At 38.1% G+C, this 22,076-nt stretch overlaps 1 protein-coding gene and 1 non-coding gene across 2 annotated transcripts; both read left to right on the top strand.

Moving 5' to 3' along the window:
• Positions 1–9,217: 9,217 nt before the first annotated feature.
• LOC122640035 (wax ester synthase/diacylglycerol acyltransferase 4-like) lies at positions 9,218–14,998 on the top strand. Its single transcript, XM_043833131.1, has 5 exons — positions 9,218–9,437; positions 9,553–10,131; positions 13,265–13,621; positions 13,733–13,870; positions 14,770–14,998. Exons 1-5 carry the CDS (start codon positions 9,237–9,239, stop codon positions 14,914–14,916), a joined length of 1,422 nt encoding a protein of 473 aa, XP_043689066.1. The 5' UTR covers positions 9,218–9,236; the 3' UTR covers positions 14,917–14,998.
• Positions 14,999–16,074: 1,076 nt separating this feature from the next.
• On the top strand, positions 16,075–16,170 carry LOC122641237. Its single transcript, XR_006329883.1, has one exon. It is a non-coding gene; the product is annotated as a small nucleolar RNA R32/R81/Z41 (small nucleolar RNA).
• The last annotated feature ends 5,906 nt before the right edge of the window (positions 16,171–22,076 follow it).

Genomic DNA, 22,076 nt, shown 5'->3' with positions numbered 1-22,076 from the left:
CATTAGAATTTCTATAGACTATGTATCTAGAACCAAGCTTTCGGTTACAAGCACCACGATAAACAATTCTTCTTATTGAGTATCTCGAAAGGCTTCTCTGCTTAGAACTCCATATCGCAAATCTTTGGGAATGGATGGAATCCCACAAAGAACAAGATAGTAATTTGGAGAACAAGATTGAGAGTGAAAGAGAGAGAACTCAACGTTGCAAGATTGCAATTAGGGTTAGGGGCTAAATTAGGAGTATATATATATAGTCAGCCCCCTTCCCAGCTGTATTCCTAATAGAAATACAACTCTCAAAGAGGAGGGGCACCTTAAGGGCCTGCATGATAACACTTTTGATTATTTATTTCTCTATTTTTTTTGTTCCTAGTAACAAAAAAATAGTAGAAATCTGTTTGTTAAAAAACTAGTTCATCTTTTGTTCTTAGGAATGAACCGAGACCAAAAAGTAGCTGAGAAATAGAAAAAAAGAAGCTCCAATTTGGAACCTCTCTATTCCAGAAATAAAACAGGGAAAGAACGAAGTGGGGGTGTTCAACCTATCTCCACGGCTCTCATCTCTACGAGACACCTTTGCCGCCACCACCTCCTCCACTAGAACCACTGCTACTGCCTCCACTACACCACCATTACCACCTCCTCCACCACCACCACCTCTATTGCCACCACCTCCTCCACCATTGCCACCACGACCACCTCCTCTACCACTGCCACCACCACCGCCATCGCATCCCCACCATTTCCACTACCACTGTCGCCATCGCCACCTCCTCTACCACTGCCGCTGCCACTATTGCCACTACCACCACCACCATCACTACCTCCTACCCACCACCGCTACCGCCTCCACCATCGCCACCATTTCCACCATCGCTGCCACCATTGCCGCCACTAGCACCACTATCGCCACCACCACCACCTCCTCCACAACTGCCACCGCACCCCCACATTTCCACCATTGTCGCCACCATCTCTCCACCACCACCACCACCACCACCTCCATTACCTCCACCGCCACCACCATCACCACTACCTCCATCAAATTTTCGGGTATGCAGTAACATTTTTTAAACTTTATTGAAGTTCCAGAAACAGAAATTGGAAAGTTCGTAAAGGAAGACAGAATGAAGAAAGGAAATTCTTATGAATGGGTTATTCAAATGATGAGCAAGTATCTACGCATTTGCTCATAGAAAAGGTGGCCAACCCCATTGTGTATTTGTACTTATCGGGTATAGAATAGATCTACTTCTCTTTGTTCCTACATGTTCCATTAGTACTAACGGAATGGACGTGGTCAGAGCCCTGGTCTCCTCCCACTGCTTGGGAGCTTACGGTTTCATGTTCTATTTCACTCCCGGCCCGATGGGGATTCTTTTCACCCTTCCCTCACAGTACTACTTCGCTATCGGTCACCCAAGAGTATTTAGCCTTGCAAGGTGTTACTGCGCATTACTAAACACTTTTTTTTTTGTCAAGAAATTTGGCCCAGTAATAGAAATAGAAAAATTACTTTTGGAATAGAAACATGGCCCAGAAATAAAAGTGTTATCATGCAGGCCCTAAGTGGCCAACTTATTCACCCCAAGTGGGTCGCGGCTCGCGTTGCTGCAGCATGGGTGGGGGCCCCTAACCCGGGTACAGCACAATTCGGTTAACACTTGACATCCAAACATAGCCTAAGTTTTTATATCTAAGAACCAATTCTTAGGCAAACAGCGAGTAGGGTTAAGGTTAGGTTTGCTTTGCAAGTTGGAACCAAACAGCTCCGCCCTCACCTTCAAAAAATAAAAATTGGCCTTCAGGATATGTTGGTCAATTCTCTTGAGTTAATAGGGTTTCTATGTCTTTGTGACAACCAACTTCATGAATCGGTCTCAATTGGGCGAGATCCAAGGCTCAAATTGCATCTTGGGTTTTGAAGTTAATCGGTATAACTAGAAAATTTTTTGTTGTTGTTCTTCTTCTTCTTATACCCCGTGTTGCTTATTCTTTTTCTGGGTTTGATTTTGTTTTCTGGTTATTCAAGTTTGACGAGGGTTGTGGGTTTGATGATGAAAGAAATAGAGAAGTGATGATCCTTTTAAGGACATGAAATTTTGGGCTCCTTTTGTTTTGGCATAAAATTTTCTAGTAAAATTTTACGTAGCAAATTTTCCAATAAAATTTTACGTGGTAAATTTTACTTCGTAAATGTAAAATTTTAGATGTTGAAACACTTAAATTTTTTTATGCTGAATAATCATATTTTCCACTGAAATGCATGAATAATTTCTACATCAACTGATAAGGGATGTGGTAATTTCAACCGAGGGAAAAAAGGATGTCAAAAATGAATCCAAACAGTTTGGTATTGATTTTGAAAGTAAATTTTCAGTTCGATTTTGGTTGTAAATTGAAAACTTTCAGCTACAAACCGATTAATTGCACAAAATAAAAAACTAAACATCAATTAAATTACTAAAGGGCATAGTGCGAGGCTAGCTCCCGCACTATAGGGTTAGAGGAGGGTCATAATGTATGTAGCTTTACCCCAACTTTCATAGAGAGGTTTTTTTGGAGCAACCTTACTCTTGCAAAAAGGCCCACCCTCACATCAATTAAATTACTATATAATGAACAGCAAGCAAAACCATGTGAAATTAATACTAAAGGAAAATCAACATGTAAGCTACAACTAGACCCATATAATCTAAGGATTTAGGGTTTAGGGTTACTTGAGGTTGAAACTATTCAAGAATCTTTTTTTTTTCCAATCCGAATATTACCTGGGACCCGGGCTGGCCCCTAAAATTTTATTAAAACCAATAACTCACAAAATAAGTACAAGGGGGGACATAACCCGCCTTACCTCAAACCCATTACAAAAGTCACTTGATGCAACACTCCTTAAAACCATCCCGAACTCTCCTTTGAAATCGAAAAATAGGTAAACCTGCCTAGTCTTCTCTTACTATAATATTGAGCTCTCTGGGAAGAGTAGAAAAGAGGTATTACCACTATTCAAGAATCTTGTTGGAGGTAATGTACAACTCAGAACAAGAGAACTCCACGTTGGTAAAGAACACCTTCAAGATGTATAACCGAGTAGTAACCGATGAGAGTTGGATTTGGTATTGTGGAAATTATTGACCATTTGATAATTATTATCCCAATTAAAACTAATCAGATCGATATCAATATGATAATAAGAACCATTTGAGAATTATTAGCCCAATAAAGATGTTATCGTCTTCGAGGATCATGTTTGAATTATCATGAAGGCCTTCATGTAGGTTGCGAATTTGGCTATGGTCCACGACATCTTACCGTGGGGTTGGTTTACTCGGAAAATTATCCTCTCAGGTTTCCTGTCCGGTACAATTCCCTAGTGCCTCTAATAAGAAGGGGGTGGAGCCCACCCAGGCAGTGTGTTCGGGCAAGAGATAAAGTGGTCATTTTCGCCACCCTATACGAGGAACCGTACAAACTGAACCGGCGAGAACCCGAGAAGATAAAGATCCGGTTTACTCTAGTTCTAAATGAACCAGTTAATTAGCTTGGCAAGATGCTGCATTAATGAACTTACATTTGTTCTATGGTTTGTAGAAGGTTTTCATTGTAGTTCATGTTGGAGGATAAACTTGAATCTATTCAATCTCGGTGTACCTAAGAAGAGGGGAAGGATGAATTTGCTTAGGTTGGATTTGAACTTGACTAATGTGTCATTGAAAGTTGGGCTACAAAAGGTGAAAGCTCACACAGTGAAGGGATCGGTTTTCCTTGGATTATAATAATGCCTTGGTGGTCTATTGACTACTTCTTCCATGCCTTGCGTAGGTTCTTCCTTCAAGCTTGTATGCTTATATGTATAAGTTTTGGTCACTTTTTCAAGTTGGGGACTTAAACAACTTGGCTAGTTATATTCAAGGTGATTCTAGCTAGGCCTCTTTGAATTGTCCAAACATATGGCTAACCATTCTAAGGTACAAGTCTTGGTCAAGTGCGTTCCAACCATTAGTCTAGCCATGTAGGGTTTCAACCACTTGTCCGGTTCAAGCCAACTAGTCAAGGAATCATTACAACTTAGGATTAATAAATAAAACAATATAATCAAACTCTTAAGTTCTAGAAACTTAAAGATCGTAGGAGAGAGAGTGTTTGCTCCAAAAACATGGAGAGTTTCTCTCTTTTTGCGTTTTATGGTCCCCTATTTATAATAATAGGGTTTAATTAAATCCTAGATAGATTTAATAGAGCCCTAGTGAGTCGACTCTCTCTCTCTCTCGATCCTGGTAGTTCCGTTTAAACTCAAAGTGCTACCAATTGAAGAAGCGAATCTAATAGGGAAAGTATTAATTAGATTCTTTATTTAATTATTAATGGATAATTACAATTAGCACCAAATCCATTAATTAAATAAAGAGCCAATTAAATTAGCAAATTCCAAATAACTCCCTATATGATAACAATTTATCATATACAACCCCCACTAATCAACACCATCATTATGGAGACTTAGAGCTCGTATGTCTACCAATTCATCATCGTCAAGACCGATCTCAATCACCTCTGCTAAGCTGTTACGCCATGAGAGGAGGTTGGAGTGGTGGTCATATGGCCCAACAAAGACCACCCATCTCTCTTCTCTCTTTAGGCTCTTGAGTATCCTTTCTCTCATGGTTGAAATCACTGTGATTCCCATAACCTCTTGAAGACGTTTGATTGTTGCGGTGGTGCGAGCCACGATATGAATGCATCATCCGCTCCTACGCCTAAGCAATTTTTAATGTATGTGGTTGCCTCCTTCACTATCTTAGTCGTCTTGTGCCCCACATAGCTGTCACTTGTATGTGTGTTCCCCGTAAATCAATTCAAAATGAAGTATTTTCCATAGAAAGGAACCAAAAGAGAGGGCTTTCGGTCAATCCATGGTGGTTATACGAGTCTATAGGAGTTAGTGGTGGAGTAAATGGTGGAGAAGGCATAGGAGTTAAAAATGGGGTCTCCACACTGGGAGGATATCACTCAAGCTCCTACTTATCTTGACCCTTTTCGGCTTTTTCCACTTCTGAATTTCCCATCATCGGACTCCAAATCTTCCTTCAAATCTTCTTTAATGGTGAAGAGGAATCGTGGAGGTCCACGAGATTCTGCCGCATCAAGAGTTCCAAATCCATGGCATCATCTTCAAAGGGTTTCAGATAACAAATCCTTATGTGACTCAAAATGAAGGATAAGTTAATTCTCTGTTTTATGACCATGGGCTCTTGTAATTCTCACGAGAGGTGCGAGTTCACGAGGGTTCAAGGTTGTGGAACTCGACAAGCGGTGTTGTGGAACTCGACAACGGTGGTTTGATTTTCGAAGAAAAGCGTATAAAATAGCTCTCTTGTAGGAATTGTTGTAATCATCTTCAATCTCTCTGTTGGTGACCCTCTTTTCCACCATAACAAATAGTAGAGCTTTGCAACAAGAGCTAAAGAAGCAGTCAACAAGAGTAAAATGAACCAGTTAATTAGCTTGGCAAGATGCTGCATTAATGAACTTACATTTGTTCTATGGTTTGTAGAAGGTTTTCATTGTAGTTCATGTTGGAGGGATAAACTTGAATCTATTCAATCTCGGTGTACCTAAGAAGAGGAAGGATGAATTTGCTTAGGTTGGATTTGAACTTGACTAATGTGTCATTGAAAGTTGGGCTACAAAAAGGTGAAAGCTCACACAGTGAAGGGATCGGTTTTCCTTGGATTATAATAATGCCTTGGTGTTCTATTGACTACTTCTTCCATGCCTTGCTTAGGTTCTTCCTTCAAGCTTGTATGCTTATATGTATAAGTTTTGGTCACTTTTTCAAGTTGGGGACTTAAACAACTTGGCTTGAATGTTATATTCAAGGTGATTCTAGGCCTCTTTGAATTGTCCAAACATATGGCTAACCATTCTAAGGTACAAGTCTTGGTCAAGTGCGTTCCAACCATTAGTCTAGCCATGTAGGGTTTCAACCACTTGTCCGGTTCAAGCCAACTAGTCAAGGAATCAGTACAACTTAGGATTACTAAATAAAACAATATAATCAAACCCTAAGTTCTAGAAACTTAAAGATCATATTCCTCAAATTATGATGTTGTTGAGTTTGGTGAAGAAGTTGATACTCACCTTGCTTATTACTTGATCGAGCTCTAATAGTGATCTCCATAAGATCTTTCTATTTATTTTGATAATTTTGTAAAATAATAAATATTCTTTACCTCTCCATTAATATTGCATTAAATAATAAATACAATTAAAAGAAGGGTAAAATACACGTACCCTTATAATGCACCCAATTTTTCTCGTACCTCCTAAGCGGCTCAATATTTCACGTACCATCTTTCAATATTCCACGTACCACCCTTGTTTTACACCCCAAATGCCAGATAGGTCTAATTCGTTAAATACCACCGTTAGATGCCAAGATTTTGACCATTTTATCCTTTGCTCTATTTTCTTAAATCTAAAAAGACTTAATTACCCTCACTTATTTGTTGCCCTAAATTAATTAAAAATGACCATTTTACCTTTTGTTTTATTTTTATAAATGAAAAGACCTAATTGCCCTCACTTATATACATATTTTCCTAACTTAATTGAAAAAGACTATTTTACCCCTAAATATTTGTTCCTAAAAACCAACTCTAACCTAATTGAAAAAGACTATTTTACCCCTAAATATTTGTTCTTAAAAACCAACCTTAACCTGTTTGTTAAATTTTGAAAAGCCCAAAATACCCTCATCTTCCCCAACCTCACCCAAAGAGGATTTCAGATCAGAGGCGTAAACCCCTTTTCCTGTTCGATGAAGAAAACCCTTTTGGGGTTGGAAGTCTTTCAAAGATCTCAAAGCACACTCGTCTTCCCAAATCATCATCTTCTTTTACATACCCCCCCCCCCCCCACCACCACCACCGCCGCCACCGCCGCCGCCACCCACCAGTAACACCATTACCACCATGAAGCCCCATCTCCACCACCCACCACCATTAACACCACCAACCATCTTCTTCCCTAGATCGTTTCTCCAAAACATGAAACCCTAAACCCATTTTAGGGTTTCAAAACCCCACTGCCGCCTAACGAGGAAATAGCCAAAACACAGCCCCGGATCGAATACATGGAGAGAGAAAGAGTATGGAAATTATCTCGGCCTCTTCAATACCACCAACATAGGCAAACAATCCAACCATGTCATCGCAATCGAGATGGATTGCCTCCAAAATGCAGAGTTCAACGACTAATAAGATAATAACAATTTAGAAAATTCACTGAATCAAGTGTAAGCGGTGGGGACTGGGGACTGGGGACTGAGGAGCTAGGGATTCCTAGTCTTTGCTTTGGGTCGGACTCATCTCTTTCTCTCTCTTTCTCTCTCTTTTGAGTCTTGCTTTGCCTTGCCTTGCTACTTTGCAGAATCCCTAGAACTTTTTGTGGGTTTTCTCGTCTCTGAGCTTCTTTTATTATTATCTTTTCTAATTCGACACACCTCCTCCTCATTTTTCCTCTTGAAAAAAAATACACTCTCTCTGCATTGTGACTGGAATTCACTCAGTTCTCTGTTCCCTCTTTATTTACATAAATAGAACAATTGAAAGGTTCATGAATGGGTAGAAAAGATTTGGGTAGAAATCGATCTAATTGTCTAATTTTTCCATGTTTGAATGCATGGTGGCCTTGATGATGGGTTCGATAGATCGTGGAGTCATGTTTCTTATTTGTGTTGCAGAGCTACTCAGACAAGCAATCAAAGAGTAGATAGCAATCCCTGAGAAATACCCATCATCATCATGATCATCCCTTCAGGAGATTTTACTTTTCCCACATATCTTGCCACCTATCAAATGATGCCTTTCTGAGTCGTTCTTCATCTCTTGGGTTCAGAGCTATAGCAAAGAAAGGGCAAAGTGGTAGAAGTTATCAATCAAACTCAGAAATTAAAGTATTGGGTTTTTGTTTCATATTCTGAGTTCCATAGAGAAACGCTTCAAGGAACTTGAATCCACAAGCCGGTGATGAATTGGCTGTGGAAAAATCCCCTCACCCGATTCCTGAGTCTAATGGCAAACAGACTCTTTCGGGAACTACGGCGGTGAAGAAGGAAGAGGATTCTGAAATAATTCATCGACCTGAGTTGAAATCCCTATGCATCAAGATGGATGGAAAGGGTTTGCGTTCCTCTGTAGTCAACCATCGTGGGGTGGTGGTGGTGGGTATGTAAAAGAAGATGATGATTTGGGGAAGATGAGGGCATTTTGGGGATTGTAGGAACAAATATTTAAGGGTAAAATAGTCTTTTTAAATTAGGTTAGGGTAATACATAAATGAGGGCAATTAGATCTTTTCATTTATAAAAATAAAACAAAAGGTAAAATGGTCATTTTCAATTAGTTTAGGGCAACAAATAAGTAAGGGTAATTAAGTCTTTTCACATTTAAGAAAATGAAGCAAAAGGAAAAATAGTCAAAATTTTGGCATCTAACGGTGATATTTAACGGATTGGACTTATCTGACATTTGAGGTGTAAAACAGGAATGGTACGTGGAATATTGAAGGATGATACGTAGAATATTGAATCGCTTAAGGGGATACGAGGAATATTGGGTGTATTATAGAGGGTACGTGTTAATGTCCTTATCTTTCCAGCTGGGTTATCGCTGCTTTGGTGACAAGAAGTTCCACTCTTTAATTAAATGAAATATTCGGTGGATAATTTTATAAGGGGAAATTAAAAAATGTTGTTTCTCGTATGCAGTCTATGATTCTATGCCTAGACAGAACCCCTTGAAATGATAGCCCCATCTTCTATAAAATGAAAAATCCTCTTAATCGATGTCCCTATATGTCGAACCCCTCTCATTGGCCTCTGGCCGTACTGTTGCAGTGGCGACGCGACAGAGCAACGTTCTTCTTCCCGATGAAGATAAGTTTCCCTCTTTTTTGTTTTTCTTTTTTCAATTGTTGAGTATATATATGTGCCCCCCATACACAGTTGGCATATTAATGTGATCGCAATTACACCAATACCTACTTGATATTTATTATGCGCTATTAATTTTTTTACAGGTTCCATCCGTATATCATGTTTGCGTTATACAGATTTAGACTTTAGAGTCTTCATGACATTAATGTTCTTTGAATTCAACAAAAATTTTCCGTTTATAAATTAAGTTGGTTTCAACTCACACTCATTCATCAAATTAAGCAAACAACATCAAATGGAGTTCCAAGGAAAGAAAGCTGATGCTATGGAAGTTGATGAACCAGTGAGTCCAACTGGTCAGTACTTCAACAGTTCGGTGCTCTCCATCTGTATCCTTTGTGCTTTGGAGTCTGACATCCCCATAGATGACTCTCAGACCTACTTTCTGCTTAAAAATCTTTTCATCCCAATCAACCCTCGCTTCTCTTCTATCATGGTACTCTCTCTCTCTCTCTCTCTTTCTCTTTTTTTTTTTCTTTTTTTCGAGAGAGATTTAGCCAATTTCACAGCAGTCAACACTTACCAATCCGATTTTATTTGATGGTTTTCAGGTTAAAGACGAGCATGGTGTGAAACAATGGAAGAGGGTGGATGTGAAAGTGGAAGATCATGTTCATGTCCCTATCTTTCCAGATGGGTTATCACCGGAATCTTACGACGAGTACTTGCAAGAATATTTGTCAAAGATAGCCATGGAAAGGCTCCCACAAAGCAGGCCCTTGTGGGAGATTCACTCAATCAAGTACCCAACAAGTAATGCAGCTGGTTCTGTAGTATTTAAGCTTCATCATGCACTGGGTGATGGCTTCTCACTCATGGGAGCCTTGTTTTCTTGCTTGAGAAGGGCTGATAACCCTTCTCTTCCTTTAACTTTTCCTTCATCAAAGCAGGGTGGTTTGAGTTCTGATTACAAGAGAAATAGTATCTTTAAGAGAGTGACTGGTCTTCTCTCAATGTTTGTTAATACTACCTCTGATTTTGCATGGAGTATTCTGAAGAGTAGTTTTGTGGAAGATGATCGGACACCAATTAGGTCTGGACATGAAGGGGTGGAGTTCCGGCCGGTCATTATTTCAACTGTGACTTTCTCTCTTGATCAAATCAAACAAATCAAGGACAAGCTTGGTGGGGTAATGTTGCCTGAAACACTACTTTAGTAAAGATAACTTACTTATGTTATAAGGGAGCTATATCATATATTTATTTTGATTAAAATTGAGCTTACCATGCATTTAAGTTTTTAAAGTTAGATGCTTTAAAGGTGAAAAGTTTTTTTTTCGTGCCAATTGGGGTGTCAATTTGGATTCTCTACTCCCGAGTTGCCCGGTAGGACCGTGCTGCCTAGACATGAATCTACGCGTAATGTCCACCTTACCCCTGCTCAAGCACCTTGCCTAATGGGGGTAAGACGATCATTGCACGCAGCACCGTGTCTGGACAGCACGATCTTGTCGGGCAGCTCGGCAATAGAGGATCTGAATCCTTGAGGTGTTATTATTATTCTGTTTGAAAGTGTTTTTATCACTTGTTACTGTTTCAAGAGTCCCATCCAAGCACCAGAATCGTATATTAAGAGATTTCTCTTCACCCTAGGTGAAATACAACTCGAGTTTATTTTTTATGGGTCGCATTGGTGAGGGTTACTAATGAAATTGTCTTGTCTTGTCAAGACTCAAGACTCGTGTCTCATGCACTTTTTTTGCAAGTCCTCCTATAACATTGCAGTTGTTTATGGAAATTTTTGACCACTAAATTAAAAATGGAAGAGTAGGGACCCAGTTAGAGATATGATAACATAGACTTTGTAAGATACCCTATTTAATGGTTATATATGATGACTAAATCAACTCTTCGTGTTTACATGAAACCACAAGTGAAAAATATATTTGGATTTTTTTTATTGGATTGAAATTGTTTCATCCATTTAAATTCATGGGTTCAGGTGGTTGGATGGAACTCGTAGAATAGTGTCAAGAGTTTTTGACACTTCGTAAAATAAGGGTAGAGAAAATAATGATACCCAATGCTAGATTCTCCTCACCCACTATTACAAAGAAAAATTTAAACTTTCACCTTTTAGTATATATGTTAATTTATTCTTTTTTTCAACGAAAAAACGCTTCTCTTGTACTTCTATTTTGATTCAAGAAAATTCTTATCTTATTAGTTGAATAATAATCCACCATTGATCTAAAATCAAGATCTAGTATTAGTTGTCAAGTATATATCCATCTCAAAATCAACATTTTGAACAGAATCTCATATATAGTATTACTGCATACATGTTAGAATTAATATCTTTATCCTTTCATTTATTTATTTGCACGCCTTTGATAAATTGTCTAAGGTGCATTTGGTATACATTTCAAGTCGATAAGTTTCTAGCATTTTAGAATGTATTATCGACTTAAAATATATGCATTCCAAGTGTATACCAAACGTAGCCTAAATGTTTCAAATTGCAAAGTATCAGTGAAGCAAATCAGCCTCTTTCTCTATTGACACAACTGAGCATGCCTATTTTTTTTAATGGAAAGAAAGAAAATGGTTATAGTTGTTATTATCACTTTAATATAATGTAATAAATAAAGTTCTCAAAATTTTGAAAATCTATACTTCTTCAAAAGGTTTTGTGAATTTGAATTATAGATACCTTTTTTAGGAATACAATTACCATGATATTAGCATTTTCAAACCTCCCCTCAAAAAACAAAAAAATCATAATGGGTTAATTCTACTAACATTAATTAAAGCATCAAAAATAGAAAACGCACTACTTTCTACATTTGAAAAGTCTAGTTCTAAATGATTGACATTTTTTTTTTTTTGGGGGTGCTAGACCCCTCGTTGGGAATTTTAATCCTCTCAAATGCAATGCACTATCCAGTGCACTTTTAAAGTGCATCCGACGGTGGGCAAGAACATGTTCTTAGACTTTTATCGTCTCAAGTGCATGGCCATCATCAAATACACTTTAACTGTGCTCTGGATGGTGCACCGCAAGTGGAAAATAAGGACCCACAAGAGGCCAGTAAAGGGGCCCTTTGGGCTATGCTTCGTACTATACTATTATACTACTACTATTTCAAGAAAAATGAAGGTAAAAAGATCAAACTCACGAGTATAGACCTTTCTTGAACTTATGCTAGATCCAACTGTCTAACCGCTTGCCACTGAGCTAGAAACCTAACCCATTCTCTTTATATGTAGTATTGATGATAGACATGGCTAATTATAGGTAGTATCTTCACTGGTAGAAGTTGTATTGATGAACACTAGTACTGTTCATGTAAAAAACTCCTTTCCCATAAAAGAAAATGTCGGTGGAATTTGTATAGTTTCATCATGAAATGGGCAATTCCACCCTTCACCAACCGATCACGGTAGCTGCATGTGTTCAACATTAAAGGTACTTTTTCATTGTAAGTTGTGATCTTTAATGCCTTTCCATATAGTGGGTGAGGTACCCTATTTAATGACTATTCTTAGCTATCCTTATCTGCTACTACAGGCTGGGGTAGGGCGATGTAGGATTTTTATCCGCTGCTGTACTCATTGTGCGGCACTGTAGGTGCCATATGTGTCATATGGGACCCGTTGTGTACACACGGCACCTGCAATACCGCATGATGAGTACAACAGCACTACAGTTACAGTAGCGGATTAAAGTCCGGGCAATGTAACCTCACAATATATACTTCTATATATCATATCTTTAAAGTCTTATGTTTATCTATTTATCTATTTATCTTCTTCTTGGGTCTGTCTTTGACTTTTACTATGCACCAACCAATGGTCACTAATTTAGGGCTGACGGCCCGAGCCCACCATGACCCCAAATTGGACCTGGATTGAGATATCTTGGCCCTAAGGGCGGGTCAGGGTTGAGAATTTCCAGCCCTGAGTCAGGGCCGGGCCAGGGTTGAGGCTCCGGGTTGAACCCGACCTTGTCTTCTTCTTCTTCTTTCCAGTTTGGCTATCTCATGCATCTCCCTTCCCTCCCATGGTCAGGGTCAATCAAGGTCAGCCCAGACCAACTGAGTGCGGATCAGGGCTGGAATTTTTTGACCCTAACTCAAGGCCGGGCCGGGCTTGGGCCCAGCTAAAGGTACTCAAAATTGGGCTGGGGCTTTAAAAGGCCCGGCCCAACCCGACCCTGATGCAGCCCTAGTCAGAACTATATCAGTTTTTGGTCTTAAGCTCATCTTGTGATTTAATTGAAAGTATTGTTCACATTCTTTCTCTCCTTTTAACTTAATCCAGACTATTAATGATGTGATTACCGGGATAATATTCTACGGAACAAGGCTATACATGCAAATTTCGGGTTCTCCAGGTTCAAGCAATGCACATTCCACAGCACTGGTGTTGCTAAACACCAGAGCAATCAATAATTATCTATCAGTTACAGAGATGAACAAACAAGATTCCAAGTCACCATGGGGCAACCAGTTTGGATTCTTACACGTGTCGATTCCTAATTCGGATGATTCGGAATTAGCGAACCCCCTTGATTTTGTCTATAAAGGAAGAGAAATAATTCAGAAGAAGAAGGGGTCATTAGCAGTTTTCCTCACTGGCAGATTACTAGAGATGATGAGAAAATTTAGAGGTCCTGAGGCAAGTAGTAATGCATCATTAATAACTAAATCTAGTTAATTTCTTTTAATTACATATAAGTAAGATCTAATTATATCTCTTTTTTTTTGGGGGGGGGGGGGTGTTTCATAGACAACAGCTCAATATGTCCACAGCACGCTAACGAACTCAAGCATGACGATCTCGAATATGATTGGTCCAATGGAACAAATGTCATTGGCTGATCATCCTGCTAGAGGTTTGTACTTCATGGTGGTTGGCATACCTCAGGTGAGAATTGAAACCAGCTGCTATTAATTCTACCATGAACTTGTTTGGGTTTATCATTTGAGCTGGTATTTTGCATTGTTTAAGAAAGATTGAGCCCAACCTTAGCCCATAAATCCCTTTTCTCATATGTCCGGCCACTTTGATAATTGTTGGAGGGTCGAACTCAAAACCTTAAGTCATTAAGTGGAGATAACTCTTCAAGTATATGAAGACACCAAGGACTTAAACAAACTGATGTAAGACTATAACTTTATGGATTTGGGTCCTCTGTAGCATGACAGGGTTTGTAGCACACCATCCGACAGCCCGCAGTGCTCGGGCACGCAGCCTAACACACAAGTAGGGTGTTGGGCTGCATGCCCAAGCACTATGGGCCATTGGATGTGCGTTACTATCCCTGTCGCGCTACAAACGAGCCCAACTGATAACTTTATAGGGCAAGAGATCATTGTCTTTGAGTGGCCCAAGTACCATTGTAGAGACCAATGAGAGTATGCGCATAGGCATCAACATAGATGGGATTTTTTATTTCACAGGAGAGTAATGTGATAATTTTACGTGTTTCTGTGTTTGAGCGTAGGCTCCACACGATCAGAGGCAACATTCTTTTCCCCAACTTTATTACTTCCAATATCTCAATATTCCCCCTCACGTGTAGGTGTAGCTTCGGCACACCTAACTATTTATATAGACAAACAATTTAGGGAGGATAACAAAATGACATGGGCAATGATACTGTATTGGATTTTTCAACCCAAAATCTTAAGACATTGAGTAGAGATAGTTTATAATTTTCTTTATAACTTCCAACATCTCAAAGAAGTTTAGTTTAGAGCTTCCTTCATATAGATTTGGCTTGCTTGTATATTAATACATGGAATGAATTGGTGGGATTGCAGAGTCTTACTATAACAATGGTGAGTTACATGGGAAAACTAAAGGTTGCAGTGGGAGTGGAGAAAGACTTCATAAATGAGAAATTGTATATTTCTTGCTTGGAGAAGGCCTTCACAAGGATATTTGAAGCGGCTGTCTCCAGTCCTTGACTACATGCATGAAGTTAAAGAGTGGGGACCCTCAACTAAGTGTTCCAACCTTTTAATGCTTACACACAACATCCACAAACTTCCCACCAGAATTAATAAGTGTTCCATAATATTTTTTGGTAAAAATTTCTCTTCATTGTTGCCCATACTTTTGGCTTTGGTTTTTCCTTCTCCCACCCCCTCCCTTTTAAATAAAAAGAAACTCCTTTGCTTGATCCCATAATGTATAAGCAAATAGATTATTGGTTTGTACTTTGTAGCACTACTAATGCAATATAATGTATTGAACAACACTAGTACGTTGGGCATTGGATGAGATCATGGTTTTAGTGTAAGGTATTGTATCGGATCAAGCATTGATCAACTAATATGATATTGGGAAAGAGATCATTATTTGGGCCTCTAAACTTTGCATGTGCATTGACCAATGAGAGTGTGTGCAAACATTGCCTGGGTGCCATTTATGTTTTTCTATGGAGATAGCACAGTACTTTCGTGCATTTCTGTATCTAGGTGTAAGGGCCAGGTAGGGCACACGACCAGGTAGCTTCCGTATTGACAAATTTACCTCTGATTTTCATTAAAATTAAGATTTTTTTACTATTTTACATCCGGTATGTATCGTTTCATCAAAACAATATCAGCTTGGTATTAGGATGGATGACTAGCGATACCGAGCTCAAACTATGGATGAGATCTTTCAATGTCTTCTTTTGCTGGTGGGTAGTAGGTACACCGTACACGCAGAAGGGCATCCAAATTCCAAACGTAAAACAACGGATAGGGTTACGAGCTTAGGTCAGATTTGCAACCAAACACCTCTAGTCCCACCTTCAGAAATCAAAATTGGCATTCAGGATATGTTGGTCAATTCACTTGAGTTAAGAGGGGTTTTTTTTGTCTTTGTGATAAGCAAATTTCGCGAATCGGTCCTGGGCGATCCAACGGCTCAAATTATGTCTAGGGTTTTGAAGTTAATCGCTACAACTATAAAGCCCTAGCTTCGGCAATTGTTCTCTTGGTCTCCTGCATTCGGCTTCTAGACCTCTCTGTTCCAGGCTAGAAATTCTTCCTCTTCGACCCTACATTTCTTATTCGTTTTATTTTTTTTCTTTGTGTGGTTATTTTTTCCTGGTTATTTAAGTCTGAAGAGGAGTGTGGGTTTGATGATGAAAGAAATGGAGAGGTGATGATTCACTGTGTTCAAGTGATCCAATTTTAATCTCTATTCGCTACGTTCTTTCTGAAATCCTTTTTTTTAGTTTTATTTTCTCTTTTCTAGGTACTGAAATGTGTCTGCGGGTGATAAAAACCTGGAGACATGATGTTGGTTTTGAGAGAAATACGGTTTCATCTCAATCGTAAATATTCTTCCTTCCCCTCTTTTTTCTTCTTTTGTGTGAGAAGTTTTTCGTTCTTAATTGAACTTTAATTCTGAATTTGAGAGATAGACTCGGGGGATGAAGAGTTTAATAACGAGCTGGAAGTGGTGATGAACAAAATACAGCTCTCTCTCTCTCTCTCTCTCTCTCTCTCTATATATATATATATATATGCATATATCCGCCTATTGTATTTGGTGGGTCTGGAATCTGGATCTTGATAATTCAACTTGCTAGCGTTGAAATTTATTTGGGAAGAACAACGCTGCTTGGACTTATCTGAAGAGGAACCGAATCCTAGTGGGACTACTTTTTCCTTTTCAAATAATTTCTTCTTTTCATTTTCAGATGCATTCTTCCGACGTCATAATTGAATACGGGGATTTTCTATCTGGGGTAATCTTTAGAATCGAGTTGAGTTGCTCTGTTGGATGTCTCTAACTTGACGGATGTCACAGCTATTAAGGCTATTTGGTATCATGTTTTTTTATTAGTTTTGCCTATTTAACATAAATCAATAACGAAAATCATTTTTGATCAAAATATAAAAATGGTTTGGTAATCAATAGATATAAAATGATTTTTTTTGAAGAAATGGTTTAGTTATCCCTACGTGCAAAATGGTTTTTTTACAAAAATGAGTTAAGAGATGCTCTTTTCACCCACCTTTCTTGTAACTCGATACTTTTCCGTTTCCTTTCCGGGTCTTGCTGTGCAACCATAGAAATATGAAATCCCAAAAAGTGGAAAAGTGGAAATTAGAGAGTATACGGTTTGACGATTAGAAAGATGAAAATGAAAAAAGGAAATGGAGATGATAGGTTGCGGCTATTAAGTTTGGAGTATTAAAAAAAATGGAGAAGATGAGAGGATTCGGTCAGTGGGTTTTGGAAAGTGGGAAGGGCAAAGTACTGATAAAATTTTTGGCCAATGGAGATGGAGATGGGAAGAACAAACAGAGAGGAAGAGCTATGGAAATTGGGTGACGGAGATCAGAAATGAGGGAAATGGGTTTTGTCGGATTGCAGATGGTGATGGCGGTTTCTATCGGTGAAACAGAGAGATTTGAGGAAATTTGAGGGCATACATTTGTAGAAGAAGTGCGGGTAGGGTTGCAAGAAGAAAGAGATGAGGGACGAAGAAGAGGATGGTGTTGCTACAGGAGGAAGAAGAAGAAAAAAAGGAAAAGGGTCGATGTTCTAATTAAACATGAAATGACATTTTTACCTTTTGAATTTTAGACTTAGGAACATGTGCTCTTTAAAGTGTCTGCAAAAATGATCAAAAGTGATTTTTAGTCAAAACACATAAATGTGTTCTGATCTATTTTTGGTTTTTGGTTTTTTTCAATTTTTTTAAAATAGAAATAAGTTCCATAAACGATACCAAACGCAATCAAAAATATTTTTTAAGACAAAAATAAAAAATAAAAACTACACCAAAGATAGCTATGGTGACAAGAAGAAGAATTTGGTGAGTTTCTATTAAACGGGGATCCAATATTGGGTATCTAAATTATAAAGGTAAATTATATGTCATTTTTTGGTTTTCAAACGAAATTCAAATCATCCCTTGGTTTTTGAAAAAATTCAAATCACCCTTAGTTTAGATTGTAATATGACAAATTACTCTTTATCATTAGTTTTATGTTTATGTTGTTAAGGGATGATGTTAGTTAATTAAATAAATTTAAAATTTTAAATTATTGATCAATGTTGAAGATGAAGGAAAGGTAGTATTTTACATTTAATTTTAATGTTTTAGTACAAGGGTAAAATAATCCTTTCACACCAATAAACAGACTAACATTGTTACTATAGAGGGGGTGATTTGAGTTTCTAGGAGGTGTCGTGTAATTTATGTTTTATTAATTTCAAATTGGTGAGATTTTGGTTATCATTAATGGAAAAAGTAATTTTACCTTAATATATCTATTTTAATAAAACTTCCCACCAACATGTGGATCCTATCTTTTCAATAATCCCATCCTACCTTTGCCTCTAAACCGCCTCTAAACAAACGGAGCCTACAGGCTGAGGTGGTGGTTTCTTATAGGAGAAAAAAGGAATCTTTGATATCCCATGAAGTAGTTTTCTTTAGAGTATATTCTCAAACATTTAAAATCAAGAATAGCATGTGGTTTCACTTAAAAGTATTATTTCAAGGAAATTTCAAGGATTGAGAGTAAGAGCAACAATCCTACAAGAAGGATAACTAATCTCTAGGTTAGAAAACAGAAAAGGTTCTCTCGTTGACCGGCTTAGAAAATAGTATCTAAATTTTGCAAGGGAAAATGCTCTTGAGCAAAGCAGCAGAGGGTAGGCTATCACCCTCTCTATCTATCTCCACCTCACATGAAATGGACTCTCTATCTTCTATTCATGAAATCGTTCTGTCACCTCTCATTGATACATTCCCCTATGCCACTTACTCAAAGTAAGGGTTTCAATCGAGTGGTTTTTTTGTTCAATTCAATCAATTCGGCATACAATATGTATAAATCGAAATGAGCCAAAACCTTTCATACTCAAACTAAAACCGAATTAAAACCGAATTATCAAATTCGATTTCTTTTGGTTTTTATAGGGTTCATATTCAATTTTTCTGTATTTAGTATCATTTAGTTCTTACTTGGTTCAAATTCGATTTAAGTGGAATAACATGCTGAAAAAAATAAAGTGGAGAAAAAAATTACAAGCTCATGAAGATGCAACCCCTTTTACAATCTGTTTTACATACCAAGGTCCAATTAAGTTTATAATATAATTACAAAATCTTGTAAAGACATCGTTAAATATTCTAAATATAAAATATCTTCAAAATACTCTTTAACTGATCAATGGTTATTAAAACACTTAAGCCCTCCAAAACAAGCAAAGTGCAAAGCTGCAAAAGAGAAGTAAGGAGAGCCGATAGACGGTCCTAAAAGTCAATTAAACTTTTGAGATTGGTGTTGGTTTGTATGATTACACTTTCATAAAAGAAAAAAAGTTGTGTTGGGTACGTGGGTTAGTCCCACATCGGGTGTGTGTGTATGGCGTGTGGTGTGTATATCTATCATTCCATAGTCTTAAAAGTCAGTTGACCTTTTGGGATTGGAGTGTGGTTTGTGTGATTACACTTTCATCAAAAAAGGAGAACCGATAGATAAAGATAGAGGCAGAAGAGACAAAGCAAAAACTAAAACATTAGAACTCGTGTTTTAGCCTTTGAGAGCTTAGTACGGTTTAATTCAGGACAGATTATATAGGTTTCACTTCATTGGGATCAAACTGAAGGTTTGTAACTTAAAAACTGAAACCGAATCGAACTGAATGAAATTTCAATTTAGTCTGCCTACACCTCTCCCATTTATTATATATGCATGTAAGTACCCCCTGGATACTTTCTACTTTCCCGCCATTTGTTATGATCAGACATGTTTTCCAGAGGTGACAATCATTGCCCCAAACCAAATAAGGACCCGAGTATCTTATGTGCACATATGCCTGGATTCAAGTCCATAGTGTTTCCCTAGGCTGGTGAGGCTATGCTCACTATCACCTCTGTGTTTATCTCTGTTCTCCTCACATGAAATAACCTCTCTGCTTTTCTATAAGAGTGATCGGTGAAGTGACCCAATTTTGTTTTTTGAGTTGATAGGGCTATGCTCGCTAGCACCTCTGTGTCTATCTCTTCTCCTCACATGAAATAACCTCGTCATTGCCTTTCGATAAGAGTGATCAGTAAAGTGACCCAATATTGTTTCAAGGTTGATGCTTGTGAGTGTGAGAATGATAACTTTGTTACATGTTTTGAGCTTCTCTCCAGTCCATAGTGGTATTAAATTGCATTCACATACAGAATTCTTTGATGCTAAGCTCCATACAGAATTTAAACACAGTAGTAATGGTTCACAGTGTTATTGGTGAAGCCTGATCTCTGTCCAGAAAGTGTTGTGGTGATTCTTCGATGGGTCGTTTTGCCTTCGAATCGCATCAAAATGGCCATAAAGTGCATTCCTCGATCAGTGTCGTAGGTTCTAATTCATGTAGAGCTCGTCAAGATCTTCGATTTGATATGTATTTCGACATATGTTAGTTTAGGTTCAAATCAGACCGGGTGGGTCTCTAGGGGTAGTTCTGTACTTTTTGGGCTAGCGTTTTCTTTTATAATATTACTATCTCTTTGAGAGATGTGAGATTGAGGGTTTGTATTTTGCTTCACAGAAATAGTGGAATTGTTCAATCGGCCATGGATGTAGCCTTTCTTCTTGAGGATGAATCACGTAAATCTTGTCTTGTTTGCTTATTCTTCTCTTTCTCTTCATTTTCTTTTGCAAAATTGCCATTTAGTACGTTGTTTTTCTAACACACAGTTTACCCAAAAAAAATAGTAATGGCTCACGTTTTGCTCAAGTTTGCTCAAGAAATCATACAAACAGAATACAAAGATTTATTTAAATGTTTCACCCAAGATGGGCTACATTCACGGTTGAACGATAAACTAGAGTTTCTATTATTCTGATGAAGAAATTACAAAACCATAACTCCGCACCTCCTTAAAAAATCAACCCTATATATGACCTTTTAACGTGCTACAATATAGAGAAACTCTTATCCTCAAAAGTACAAAACTGCACCTAGTATAAACGACTACCTAAAATTTGGGTTAGGAGCTCCCACCCTATTCAATCTCTTGACCCACTCTTTGATGAATAGAATCACCGATATTGGGAAAAAATCAACAGTACTTCTTAGATTAAACTGAGATCAAGCTTCACCAATAACACTTATTTGAGAGGGTTAATCATTGATTTGTCTGATAGAGAATCACCACCACAGCTGAGGACTGAGAAGGTACATTAGTCATTGATACATGACTCTGAATCTATAAGATCACAAAAATTAAGATGATTTATGTTGTTTGTCTAAAATGGGCTACGTCCATGGCAAAGCGATAAACCAAAACTTTTACTATTCTGATAAAGAAATTATAAAACCCTAACCCACGTATCTCCTTACGACATCAACCCTATATATAGTGTTTTGACAAGTTACAATATACAAAAAACCCACGTTTCCAAGAATACAAAATTTCTTCCAATATGAACGGACTCCCAAAAATTCGAATCAAGGGTTCATATCCCCCTTACCCCTCAGCTCACTCTCCGACGATCAAGACCGTAAACATTAGAAAAGAATCAACAGTATTTCTTGAATTAAACTGAGATCAAGGTTCACCAATAACACTAATTTGAAAGGTTTGATCATTGATTAGTCATCAATACATGCCTCTTAATATGCAAGATCACAAAAATTAAGATGATTCGGAAACCCGGATGGGAAAATTTTCATGGGTAAAAGAGGGGTCAACAACCCGAAGGTTTGGAAATGGTGAGCGAAGCAAGCAATTAATGAAGTCAACAATGGAGGCCATGATTTGTTTATTGAAGGTTCAGATCATCCAGTCATATCATCTCATATGGATCCAGCTATTATGACAGTAACACAGGCATGATTCTTGACTTGGTGTTGGGTTCTGTGCTATCAATCGAAGCTCATTAACTTCGCTCCATTCATTTTACGTGTTTGTCGCCGGAAATGTAGAATCATCATAAGACCTACCAGCAAATTGCTCATTTTCATAGTCTGCACCGGTGAGACTGGTTTGAACTGAATCGATATAACTCGAACCAAACCGAATCAATCCTTGTTGGGTCGGCTTTAGGCTTGGACATTGTACACCTGAATTAAACCAAAACTCACTTAACTCAAATTCAAAATCAGGGAAAAAAAT

The sequence above is a fragment of the Telopea speciosissima genome, chromosome 9, assembly GCF_018873765.1.
Source record: "Telopea speciosissima isolate NSW1024214 ecotype Mountain lineage chromosome 9, Tspe_v1, whole genome shotgun sequence".
Classification (NCBI taxonomy): Eukaryota; Viridiplantae; Streptophyta; class Magnoliopsida; order Proteales; family Proteaceae; genus Telopea; species Telopea speciosissima.
The sequence above is the reverse complement of the archived record's forward strand: the minus strand, read 5'-3'. Positions and strand labels throughout refer to the sequence as shown.

Bases quoted from the DNA above. Each gene is read 5' to 3' on its own strand.
- LOC122640035 (XM_043833131.1), top strand. From the start codon at position 9,237: ATGGAGTTCCAAGGAAAGAAAGCTGATGCTATGGAAGTTGATGAACCA. The intron at 13,622-13,732 runs GCAAGTAGTAAT...GGTGTTTCATAG, and splicing joins GAAAATTTAGAGGTCCTGAG to ACAACAGCTCAATATGTCCA. The intron at 13,871-14,769 runs GTGAGAATTGAA...GTGGGATTGCAG, and splicing joins TGGTGGTTGGCATACCTCAG to AGTCTTACTATAACAATGGT.